General features: G+C 37.4%; 1 protein-coding gene across 2 annotated transcripts in view; it reads left to right on the top strand.

Moving 5' to 3' along the window:
* The window catches only part of ZFYVE9 (zinc finger FYVE-type containing 9), a 56,029-nt gene that overhangs the window by 18,408 nt on the left and 24,995 nt on the right, over positions 1 to 12,626 (top strand). For both annotated transcript variants that reach the window (XM_084291582.1, XM_084291581.1), the window contains 3 exons: positions 4,497 to 4,601; positions 5,433 to 7,510; positions 11,209 to 11,308. In XM_084291582.1, the coding sequence (XP_084147708.1) occupies positions 4,532 to 4,601; positions 5,433 to 7,510; positions 11,209 to 11,308 (2,248 nt within the window). In that variant the 5' untranslated portion in view covers positions 4,497 to 4,531. The remainder of the gene's footprint in view (positions 1 to 4,496; positions 4,602 to 5,432; positions 7,511 to 11,208; positions 11,309 to 12,626) is intronic.

Here is a 12,626-nt window from a genome sequence, read left to right as displayed (position 1 = left end):
AAAGATTCTCTATATATCCTGGCACATCAGTAAGTGAAATAACAATAATGTTATAAAAGGCCTCTTCTCCCCAGTTTGGATTATGAGCATCCATCACTCTGGATTTTGGCTCATTGCGTACTTATGCACTAGCATTTGAACTTCAGAATTCCTATGGTTACATATCATAGAATCACGGAACAGCTCAGGTTGGAAGGCACCTTAAAAATCACCCAGTTCCAACCCCCTGCCACGGGCAAGGATGCCACCCACTAGGTCAGGTTGCCCAGGTTGCTCAGGGCCTCATCCAACCTTTATTTGTTTACATGTGGTTCTCTTTATTTAGAATTCTTAAAAGTAAAGTATAGAAAAAATCCCTCTATCCTACTGGACCAAAGTTAAACTCACAAATATTAGGGGATTCATTCTTAGATAGTACATATTTTAATAAGATAATAATTTCAGAGTTGTTATGAAGTATTAACTATGTTGGGACTGTAAGGGAGTGGGGATAAAATTCTAAGTCTTGTTTATATTATGCCCTTGTTGTTGTTAAACATGGTTTCCTAAGTCTGAACGCTTGTATTTTTAATGTTATAAAATCACAACATAAAATTTAAAAGCCAAACCTTGACTAAAATAAATCAAAATAGTAACACTTATTGCGAGCTTCTGACATTGCTCTTTGGTTAGGTATAATCCTGTTGATTTTTATGACAATCAACAACCAGCTAATATAGGACTAGATTTAGGAAATGCTAGGGCAAACATGACTTAGATTGTACTTGCTCCAGTGTATATAGATTTGAGTTGGTTCTGACTTTCATCAGGCTTTCAGTCAGGTTTCAAATTTGGATGAATAGTCAGATCAGAATTTTTTTAGGTGTCTAAAAGCTACCCAAAGTCAAAATGCAGTGGTTCAAAGTTACTTAAAAGCATGTTTTGACCCACTGTATAGTCAGCATAGCATTCCCTCCCCATCAACTTGCTTGTCACTAATCATTATCTTCCCTAAAATAAGCAAAACAAAAATATCATTGCAATGCCTCTGTTTCTTTGGGGCCACCACTACTAAGGTTTGTGTTTATGGCCAAGCAAATGACTGGATGCCCTTTTTGACAATGCAAGTGCATGGAAATCTGAGGGCAGTGGTTTCAGACAGTGGCACAGTTTAACTCTGTGGAACACAAAGAATTTCATGTGATACTTTTCAGTCTTGCTTCCACTGACAAATAGTCTTTGCATCATTAACCTTAGTAGTGGGCCTTTGCTAGACTGGAGTATTATCATTATAATGTAAATTAAGTCCATTATAAGTGGATGTGAAATGATACCGTATTTAGTACAAAAGGGTCTTACTATGGTGCATTAAATTAGGTTGATGATTAGAAATCTGAATGGAAGAAAAAAATCAAGTGAAATATTCATTGGGGCAGATTCTAATTAACTTTTCAGTACTTGGTATTCACAGAGCTGGTAACGATGCTTCCATCAAGGTATGGAAATGAGTCAGAGGGAAAGGTGCAAGAGAACCTCCAAACTCTTGCAATTTGGTTGTAGTTTAAATGAGTTTAGTATTTGTACGTCTAATGAGAAATATCTGCATTTTAATGTTATTTTGGTTTAATTATGTAGTAAATGTAATTGTTTCAGTTAAAGTGCTATGACAGATTTTTAATACAGTGACTTGGTGGGCAGGTTGGATAGCTTGGGAAGACCTTACAGTAGGTGTCTAAGGGATCAAAGAGTACACCCTGTCAGAGCTAGAGGTCAGACCCTGGCTTTGCATTCTTCAGGAAAGCAGGTATGTTAGAGAATGTAAAAGGTTGATTTTTTTTTTTGAAATATGGCCTTTGATCATTGTGCCTATCTTCTCCATTGCTTATGTTGTAATATGTGCATCTGTGTACAATAGGTGATATGGCTAATCATCTAGATATTTTTCTTGCAAAAGGAGCTAATCTTCAATTATAGAAGACAGGGGAAATCTGGGGGTTTGTAAGGTAATAACTCTTTTATTTCTGAATTACTTTGCAAATGTTTTTTTTTTTTTTTTTAGATGATACTTCTTGCAATTTCTAGGTTGCCATTACACTATTTTTTAAAAAAAAAAGTTGGCTGTCTGCATATATCTTTAAAGTGTAATTTAATCTGATTAGATCACATAGTGATGTATTTACATTGTAACATGATGTCCTATTAAAAACACCACACAGCAAATTTGAGGTCAACCTAAAAAACTTGAACTAAGCATTTAGTGATACTGTATTGCATGAGTTTTTTGAACTAACAACCTAATCCTAGCTGTTGCCCATAATAACACAAAACTGCATTTAATGTTGTAATTGAAGATCTTGGTTGATATTTCCCTCAAATCCAGATACTATAAGGAAAGTAATGTCTACTTCTAAATTGGAGAGTTCATCTGACTTGTTTCTTGTGCTGTATCTCTAGTGTAAAGGAGCAAGTTTCTGGTTGAGCTGGAGTCTAGCTGTCAGGTCTAACACTGTTTCTTACTGTAAAACAAGGTTCTCACCCTCTCCTCCTCCATTTCTGTATTTCACAACATTGAAAGCCAGTTCTGGAGAGAATAAGGCTGTTTTGGATGATGTTCAGAGAACAGATCAAATTGAGGTCACTCTTTATGGTATATAGGTTATGGCACACATTTTGCAGTGAAAATGTCTTCGCTGGTAGTGAGTGTTTTCAAGAAATGAATCGTGGTGTCTTGTTGCTAGAAGCCTCCAGTAGCGAGACCATCTTCCTACTGTTAGGACAAAAATGGTATTTATTATGTGGAGGTGTAGAAGGTTACTTAAATGCTTAGATTTTTTTCTTTTTCATTTCTCACTTGTTGTCTTCCTTTCTAGCCTGTGAGTATTATCTTTTGATGAGAGTACTTACTCCTGTGCTCTTTGCTATGTTTCTGGTGCCTGCCTATCATGGAAACAAGGATTATTAAGGCAGGCATTTTAAGAGCTAGCATAATTCAAGTAACACCCGTGTACTCCTTTAACAACTTTACAAGTATGAATCTTGAATCTATGAATCTGGGAAATGAGGAGTGAAACAGAGTACTGCAAGCCTAGTAAGCATTAAAAAAAACAGAAGCACAGGAAGTTTAGGCTACTTGTTCAAAGCCACATGAGCTAATCAGTGGTAGGGTGAAACCAAAAGCTGGGTTTTCAAATTGTTACTTAGCTGACTTCATAGTTTTCTGGATGACATTATTTTCTGACTGATGTTGGAGCAGTTTTGCACTTACCGTTATGGTGGTCCTTATGGTTAGACATTAACCATAGTACAAGGAGGGTTGCTCTGGCATCATCATTTGACTTTTAAAATGTCTTAAAGGCTGTTGCTGGCCTTGATGTCTTCTGTTTAAATGCTCAGGTGGGGTCAGTGTTTTCCTTGAATGTAAGAAGATGAGGCAATGAGGGCAAATGCATAGGACTGGCTTTGATGTTTTCAGTGCAATATTGTTTAATATTAGCTTTGCTCATTGGTTACCGTAGCATTTGGTAACTACTGACAAAAACTCCTCTTCCCTTCCTCCATGTTCATTGTGGTGGAAAGAAAATCTCAGTGGTCTAAATAAGACTGAAAATTGCATTGATATATAATGAAAATAAAAGCTTGAGATAAGAGAAAAAATACACTTTTCCTATATAGGTTGCATTTTACAGAGCTTAAGCTAACGCTGAATAAGAAAGAACTACATGGCTTTCATTTTTGTTATGTTGCCCTAAAGAGAAGTTTCTAAATATGGAATTTCTAAATCTCGGAATTCAATTTGATGTGCTACTTGTTTATATTGTTCTCCTAAATCTTGGGGAAAAACAACAACAACATCCAACCAACCTTAATCTTGGCCTCTCGAAAAGACCTGTCACTAACTGGAAAGTGCACTGAGGGAGGTATAGGGACAGATGCGTGTAGTGTTTTATAAGTTCTGTGGTGTGGAATGCATTCTGCTTTGAACTGACACAGAGTTGCAAGCTCAGTTTGGTTATTTTTTATTCCTCTGGTAAGGATATTTTCTGTTCCACTAACAGCAATAAGAGCTGTTATAAATTTCTGTTCCTCTAACAGCATGGAAGAATGAACCTGCATTACTCAAATGTTGCTGCAGACACCTGATTCACGTCAACACATCCACGTTGTGTGTGGCAGGATTTTTAAAAACATACTCTTATAAATGTTTGCAAATGCTACAAACTTTAAAAAGAAAAAAAAATATGGATTTTGCTTAAATGTTAACATTTTAAAAATGCTTTTATAAACTTGGAGGTGATATTAAAATCCAAAGCAAATCTGGGGAGGTTGTTAGTTTGAATTAAGCATGTTTGATCATACAAATATTTTTACTAACTGAAAATACAGATGCTTTATGAATGTAATATATTTAAAATTTGATTTACAGGTGACTACTTTTCCTCTTAAATCAGTGTAATACGTAGTGGAATACTGCTGACTTAAAGTGTAGATATCTGATTGTAATTTATTATGTTTGGCAGGTTCAGACACGAATCTGGTGGTCTTTCCCTGACAAATGGAGAACTACTTCCAAGCAGAGGCATATAACCTCGATAAGGTTTTAGATGAATTTGAGCAAAACGAAGGTGAGTCCTTGTGAATAAAATCATAGATTCATGATGTTCTACAGGGGACAGCACTGAAAAGGGAAAGGTCTATGATACAATTTTTGGTTTTGAGTTGCAAATTCAGCTCAGAATTTGTAAAACAAACAAACAAAAAAAAACCCCACACCACAAAACCAAGAAAAAAACACAGTTAATATATAATATATATTAATATATAATATATTAATTCATATAGTTCATCTTCAGTGTTTGTTAGTAGTATTCTTTTCTGCTTCCATTCATTTTGTTTACTTGTTTAAAAATTTGTTTCTCGCTCTTTTCATAGAAAGTCTTCTGTAGAGTAGACTTTTCTTTTTAAAGAAAGGATTTGTGGAGCTCTCAGTGACAATGTTTTTTTTTGTGATTAATTTTAAACAAATGAAACAAAATGTCTTTATTTTGCAGCTTTTGCAGCTTTGGGAGACTCAAGCAGAGAAATATTTTATTATGTCGTGTAAATCATATAATGAAAGGTATCATATATGTAGTATAAAAGATTTTGCTTAGTATAATTGCTACTTCTGTGCTGTCAAAGAGGTTGAACATTTAATAGGAATGGGAGCCTCTGTAGGCATTTCTAGCTATCTAAAATGTATTAATTGATAATTTTAAAATTGTGAAAATTGGGTAGCTCTAAAGTTCTTGTGTTCCAGAAACATTATGCAACTAGACTATTAATGGTTGATCAAGGATGTCAGTTTTGCAAGATGTGTTTTATATTTGGGGCATTCTAATGCAACAGAGTTAATAGAATCTCTAGAGTTTGTAGGACAGTTAGTTCTCTTACTCATTATTTAAACATTTTTTCAGATGCCGCTGTTTCACCTACACTGTTGGGTGCAAAGTGGAATCAGATTCTAGATCCGCCTTCTCGTCGTCTGTCATATAACTCGTCCGTGGCCAATGTGAATGAAGCTACAACTCCTAATCAATGTCAGCAGAGAATAAAGTCTTTCTCCTTGTCTCACTCAGTGACTACACCAACAGGAAGAGTGGATCGCTGTGCTAATGGAAAGGATTTTAGCGTAAGCCCGGAGACTCCAGTCATGTGGATTGATGATCAAGCAGCAGCAGATGATCATTTAATTAAAAGAAATAATAATCAGGATGATCAGTGTAACACTGTGGAAACAGGAGAAAAGAAATGTGGAACTATAGCTTGCTTGCCAGAAGAGAAAAATGTGCTAGTGGTGGCAGTCATGCATAACTGTGACAGAAGAACACTACAAAGTGGCGATTTGATGGATTGTAAAAATTACAACAGTCAGTCCCTAATGGATACTATTAGCTTTACACTGGATAATGAAAACCGACAAAGTGATCAGTTTAGTGTTACTGTAAATGGAGCCATGGAAAAAGATATAGATACAGAAAAGCAAGTAAATCAGCTGTGTGCTGAAGATGACTCTATAAGTCATTTGATTAATGCTTCATCTGAAACCCTGACTGTTGCGTGCCCCTCCTCTCGATTAAAGGATGATTTTAATATGAGTAAAGATTCACTGCTTTCAGAAGCTACAGCTGCAGGGATTAATGCAGTGACTGTTTTTCAGAGACCTGTTGATGGTACTGTTAAAATGCAAGAAAATTGTGTATCAGTTGAAAGTTTTACTAGTAAAGCCATTCCTCAGAGAACGGATCTAGAAGCTAAAAACTCTTCTGGTTCAAGTAATGGAAGCTTAGAAGAAGAAACAACCCAACAAATACATTCTAGGCTATCAGGGCTTGTGGAAACTTGTCAACCTAATGTGGCTGGAAGCAGCAACTACAAGGAGTGTGTAGCAGAACATTTTGCCTCTGAGGATGTTGGTGCCATTGAAAACGAAGTCATTGAATGTGATAAAAATCTCAGCACAACTGAATCGCTCAGCGTGGCAGAGTGTTGCCCTGAATCTCAGGAGATGACTAATTGGGAACTGACTAGGTTGAATGAGATGAATAATAAGCAAACTCTGGGAGAGAATGAAAGACTTTTGCAGACAAAACAGCCTGATGAGGCATGTAGTAATAGTAAAGATGGTGAGGATGGGAAGATGGAGGCAGGCGTAGACTTAAAAGGGACTGGTGTAGATGAGCTTGAAGGGTCCAGTCTCTCTGATACGATGAGTACATCAGCAGCAAGCTCTCTGTCTAATGGTTGTGATTCCTATGGAATACAGAACCCAGTTGTTGCTCATGTTCCAAAGACTTTACCCTCCAAGGAAGACTCGGTCACAGAGGAGAAGGAAATAGAGGAGAGCAAGTCAGAATGTTATGCTAATGTTTATGAACAGAGAGGAAATGAGACCACAGAAGGGAGTGGTCTTATTTTAAACAACACTGGTGACCACGTAAAGAAAAATTATTTACATAACCTCTGTAGTCAGGTGCCATCCATGCAAGGGCAAAGTTCACCAAAACCAGTGACTAATCTGCAGTCTATCAGTGTTCCTTTTGGTGGTGCAAGACCCAAACAACCTACAAATCTTAAATTGCAAATTCCAAAGCCATTATCGGACCACTTACAAAATGATCTTGTTCCCCCAAACTGTGGAGGTAATAGTAAAAATAAAAATGTGTTTGGTAAGACGCAATTAGGGGATACCTTGACAGCAGATGTGTTTCCTGGTGAAACATCATTGAATGCCTCTGTTACTGATACTAATGGGGAACATTTAGAAGAATACGAATCTGGAGTCTCTAGTAGTTCGTGCCTTGCAGTAGCCCCAGATAGTCCAGATAATGATCTCAGAGCTGGGCAGTTTGGAGCTCCAGCCAGAAAGCCTTTTACTACTTTGGGTGAGGTGGCTCCAGTTTGGGTTCCAGATTCTCAAGCACCAAACTGCATGAAATGCGAGGCCAGATTTACATTCACGAAAAGAAGGCATCATTGCAGAGCTTGTGGGAAGGTGAGTTCATAATCTGTGAGTAAGCTCAAAGCATACTTTTGTTTATCACACAGCATGAAATCAAAATAGGACTTCATAAGCCACTGGCTATAGTTAACCGTGACATCTCTTCCTGAAAAAGCTGTTTAATTTGTGAAGGCAAAAACGGAATTTCTAAGCTTTAATCTACTTAGGGTTCTAATATAGAATAACTGTTTGTTATTCATAACTGTGAGAATGATTATGCTGTATGAGCAGTGTATTAGTTGATTGCAATCATCAACATGCATTGGATTCATGTACAACTGCTGTAAAATGACTAAGTGCAGGAAACTAGTCTGCAGAAATTACTACATCAATAATTCCACTAAAGATACAGAAACATATTGATGGGAATTGGAGGTGTGCTACTGAATTGCCAGCATTTTCGGTGGTTTAGATGGATCTCCAACCCTGTTTTTTTTTAAGCCTTCTTTACTATCTTTTCATGTATTTCTCATGAGAAGATGTGATATGTAAAGAACATATCTTTTGATCCAGGGGCGTGGGGGAGGGAAAGTATAGTAAATTCTCCGTGATCTGATGGATGGATGCATAGTAAGAAATTTTGTAGTTAAGACAAGCTTAAAACATAATTATTATACTGGCTTGTGTTGTGTAAGAAGTATTTCATCGCTGCATCAAAGTGACACCTGCACTGGTTCTACATTTTCATGTTTTGTGATTACTTGTTTCTGGGGGAATGGTGGAAGTCACAGGACTGAAGATTTTTGAATGCAAGCTTTAGCATAACAGAACTAAGCTTTTAAGCTTTATTAGGAAAAAGACAAAATGTGGTAGTGGTGAATGTATCTGTTTCATTTGGGAGTGAAAATTGCGTTTAAAAATAGTTGAGTGGCACTTGGGAAGTCTGCCTCTGCTTTTAATTTCAGGATAATAATTGCAAAATTAATGGAAGATATGAACCTCAGGGGAATGATAGGAAGTAATACACTTAAATTTGGAATTAAGAGGCTGAAGAATGTGTGTGAACACATCTGTAAATTTTGCCTTATATATTTATGTATTTTGCATTGTCAGATGAAACAATTATCCTTAATAGGAAAAACAGAAAATTTGTATGTTGTCTTTTTACTAACAACTGAAACTGTATTTTCCACTTAAATATATATTTAAAAAATCACCTAAACTCTAAACAACTAATGATTTAACACCCCCAATCAACCTGAAAACCCTAGTAACATAAAAATGTACTTTGACACTGCTGTGTCATTTCTTTTTGTAGCATGAGATACTGAGATAAATGACTTGGTGATTGTTAATAACAAGACTGAGTTGTCAGTTTTAGTGGATTATGTCCTTCCCCTGCATCTTGCCCTTACTCAGCACTGGTGAGGCCGCACCTAACATACTGTGTGTCCAGTTCTGGGCCCCCAGTACAGGAGAGACATGGGTATGCTGACAAGAGTCCAGTGTAGGGCCACCAAGATGGTGAAGGGCCTGGAGCACCTGTCCTGTGAGCAGAGACTCAGAGAGCTGAAACTGTCCAGCCTGAAGAAGAGAAGGCTCAGGGGGGTCTTAGCAATGTCTGTGAATGCCTGAAGGAGGGGTCCAACAAGATGGAGCAGGGCTCTTCTCAGTGGTGCCCAGTGCCAGCACAAGGGGCAGCGGGCACAAACTGGAACCCACGAGGTTCTGTCTAACCATCAGGCAGCTCTTCTGTGTTGTCCAGGTGATGGAGCACTGGCACAGGCTGCCCAACGAAGTCATGGAGTCTCCTCCTTGGAGATCTTGCAAAAGCTGCGGGGACGTGAGCCTGGGCCCCCTGCTGTGGGTGGGCCAGATGGACCCAGAGGTTCCTTCCAACCTCAGCCATTCTGTGATTACTGCTGGCAGAAAGCTGGTACAGCCTAGGAGAGCAGGGTGTTGATTTTCTGTCATTGTGACTCTCAATATTTAGGTCTTAGGGATTGTTGCACTCGGGAGCTTTGCTGAATGCACAATGTATTGTTTGATAAAACGTCCTAGATTAGCTATTAATTGGTGTAGTCAGTCATTTATTATTAAGACATTGATTTTTCCATGTTCAATATTGAACTTTCAACTGGAAGTTTCTCCAAGAGAACTGGAATGAAAAAAATGCCTCTAAACTATGCTGTGATATTAATGTTAATATTGCCTAGCAATCTTGTAAACTGGGTTAAGGTATAAATGCAGAAATCAGATTTTTGAAGTACTTTTTTTTTTTTTTTTAATTCGTGTATGTGGAAGGCTTGAGTTTTTTTTGGCATAAAAATGTTAGTATATGCACACTTTTGTTTCTGAAATGTTTACATTGACATAATTAGGAAACATTAAAATTAAGTAAAATGAGATAGGGTGAGCTCTTTATACATATTCGATTTCCAGCTCTGACAATGAAAGTTGGAGCTTATTTTATATGTGTTTATTTTAAACATTTGCCATTAAAAGACTGAAGTTGCCTGGAAGGTGGTCATAATTTGGTGTGATCAACTTGATTAAAATTTAGTTAGGTTTATATGCATTTTTATATGAGAATCTTCTGTAGTTTGTTATCTGTGTTACAGAAGCACTGCTGTTGAAGCGATGATGGAAGAATTAAGGAAGCATTCCAAATTGTAATAACACATAGTTAACTATACATATAAAATCCAACTAAATGTAAAATCTGAAAGTCTGTCTTGGTATCTGGACTCATTCATTTTGTAGCTCTTGCTGTTTCTGGATTTCCCAAATGTGGTATTATCATTCTGCATGAAATGAGTATTCATCAGTATCTTCCTCCACATGTTACCTGACTAACAACCCTGAGAAAATCTTGTTGGTTTCCTTTGGAAAAAAAAATAATATTTAAAACAACAACAAAAAATCATTGAAACACCCTGTGTTATCTGTTCTATGTGATTTTTGAGATTGCAAGTGCTGTTGTAGGAACATGTTTGTATTCAAGCATTTGTTTTGGCACACAAGCTGTGCTTACGTTCTGTGATTCTGCTTGTTTGGATGAAGCCTCAACGCTGTTCCCTGCCCAGTTAGAGGCAGATCAGGTGAGAAGTGCTAGTAATGCAACTGCATCTCTGCACCTAGTTGTCTCTCCAGGATTTTGAACTAGGTCCCCCTTTAGCAGCCAGTGTGCATAAAATGCAGTTTCTGATTTCTCTCTAGCGTTGTGATGCTTTAGTGTTTGTAATCAAGTAAATAGGAGGATTTTATGTTTTTTAATAAATGAAGCAAGATTTCCAGCAGTACCGATGCCATTTTTGTCTTGTTTTACTGAACACTTAAAGCATTTTGATTTATCAATGCTCATGTGACTGAGGAATATATATTAAGAGATTAAATAACCAGAGTTGCTAATATAGATGAATTGCCCTGCTGCAAATAAAAATGATTTATTTGAATTCATCTGTGCCACAGTAATCTATTACGTAGAGAAAACTTGTGTATTTAAACATACTTGAATCCAGAAAGTATTGCTCTAAGACTGGAATTAATTTCCAAATTACTACTACATCATCAGAATTAGTAGGAAGGGAGTCTTGGGTAGATATTACTCCTGGAGGCTTTAATGGGAAAATATGGATAATTTGTCTCCTTATTTTACATGTCTAGAGTTTTATAGATATTCTCTTATCTGAATTCATCAGGTCATTGCGTATTTTTGAATGACGCTTAACTGTTTTCCCCTTCGGTTTCAGGTTTTTTGTGCAGCATGCTGTAGCCTGAAGTGCAAGTTGCTTTACATGGATCGAAAGGAAGCTAGAGTGTGTGTAATCTGCCATTCGGTACTAATGAATGGTAAGTAGAAAGAGAATCTGAAATGCAGAGCTTCGCTGGCTTCATGTTGGGTTGCAGTGATGATTTTTATTTTTATTTTTTAATTACAATACTTTACTTGTATTGGTAAGTATACTAAATCAGCACTTGAGAATCTTGGAATCCCTGTTGGGAGTTAGGACTCCTCAACTAAATCTGAATAACAAAAGGCAAAAACTGGTAAGATTGCCATGCATTTGGAAACTTTTGGTTGTGAATGCTATACCAGGTTTCATGAAACTGTGATTTTGGGTATTTGTATTGATTCAGGAGCCTACTCTCTGTCTTTGATATGTAAGTGGATAACCTGTTAAGACTCTTGTATGGGTTACTGAAGAGAAGAGTATTGCAGTTGTCCCTCTTCTAGATTATGCACAATAGAGAAATTGGGAAAGTACTATTTATCCATAATTCATAAAATTACAGAATATCCTGAGTTGGAAGGGACCCACAAGGATCAAGGAGTCCAACTCCTAGCTCCACACAGGACCACTCCAAAACCAAACCATCTGTTGAGAACGTTGTCCAAACAGTTCTCCCCTCAGCCTGCTCTGCTCTGGGCTGAACAAACCAAGGGACCTCAGCTGCTCCTCATACATCTTCCCCTCCAGACCCTTTACCATCTTCATAGCCCTCCTTTGGACACTATCTAATAGTCTTATGTCCTTCTTATCTAGTGGCACCCTATAGGCCAACTATGTAAGGTGACAGGCGATTGTAGGTTGTAATATCTAGAAATTAAGAGCAAGTACCAACAATAGCAGTGTTGAAAGGGTGCTAAAATACTGCATTTTTTGAATCGGAGAAAATAGCATATTTCAAGGTGTACAGGAACAAGGAAGTACACACCTGGCAGCAGACAACTGGCTCCTTTTGGTGATGAGTAGGATTTGTTTTCAGCTGGGGGAAGGGAGGAATCTGAAAATATTTCAGTTGAAACCAGAAGTGTTCTTGTAAAAAGGCATAATAAAATTGATCATGTTATAATGATTTCCTTTTAAAAGCCTTTCTGTCCTTTTGCCAAGATGGATACACATTAATGGTAGCAAAGAGTGACACCACTGCTTGGTTTATTGTAGGGAGAGTGCTGTCTGCATACTGAGGTGTACTTGCCTCTGGGCTACCTCTGTGTTTCTATTCCTGCTGCAGTGCTTTGTGGTTACTGGTTATGTACCCTGTAGCCTGACTGTGTCTGATCTCTCCAAATTCTTGCAGTTTCTTTGTCAGTACAGATATATATATAGATATTATATTTTTTTCTCCACTCAATGCAGCAGGTTAAGCATCTCTGCACGGGTTG

Source organism: Netta rufina (genome assembly GCF_964035555.1).
Source record: "Netta rufina genome assembly, chromosome: 8".
NCBI classification, from domain to species: Eukaryota; Metazoa; Chordata; class Aves; order Anseriformes; family Anatidae; genus Netta; species Netta rufina.
The sequence above is the reverse complement of the archived record's forward strand: the minus strand, read 5'-3'. Positions and strand labels throughout refer to the sequence as shown.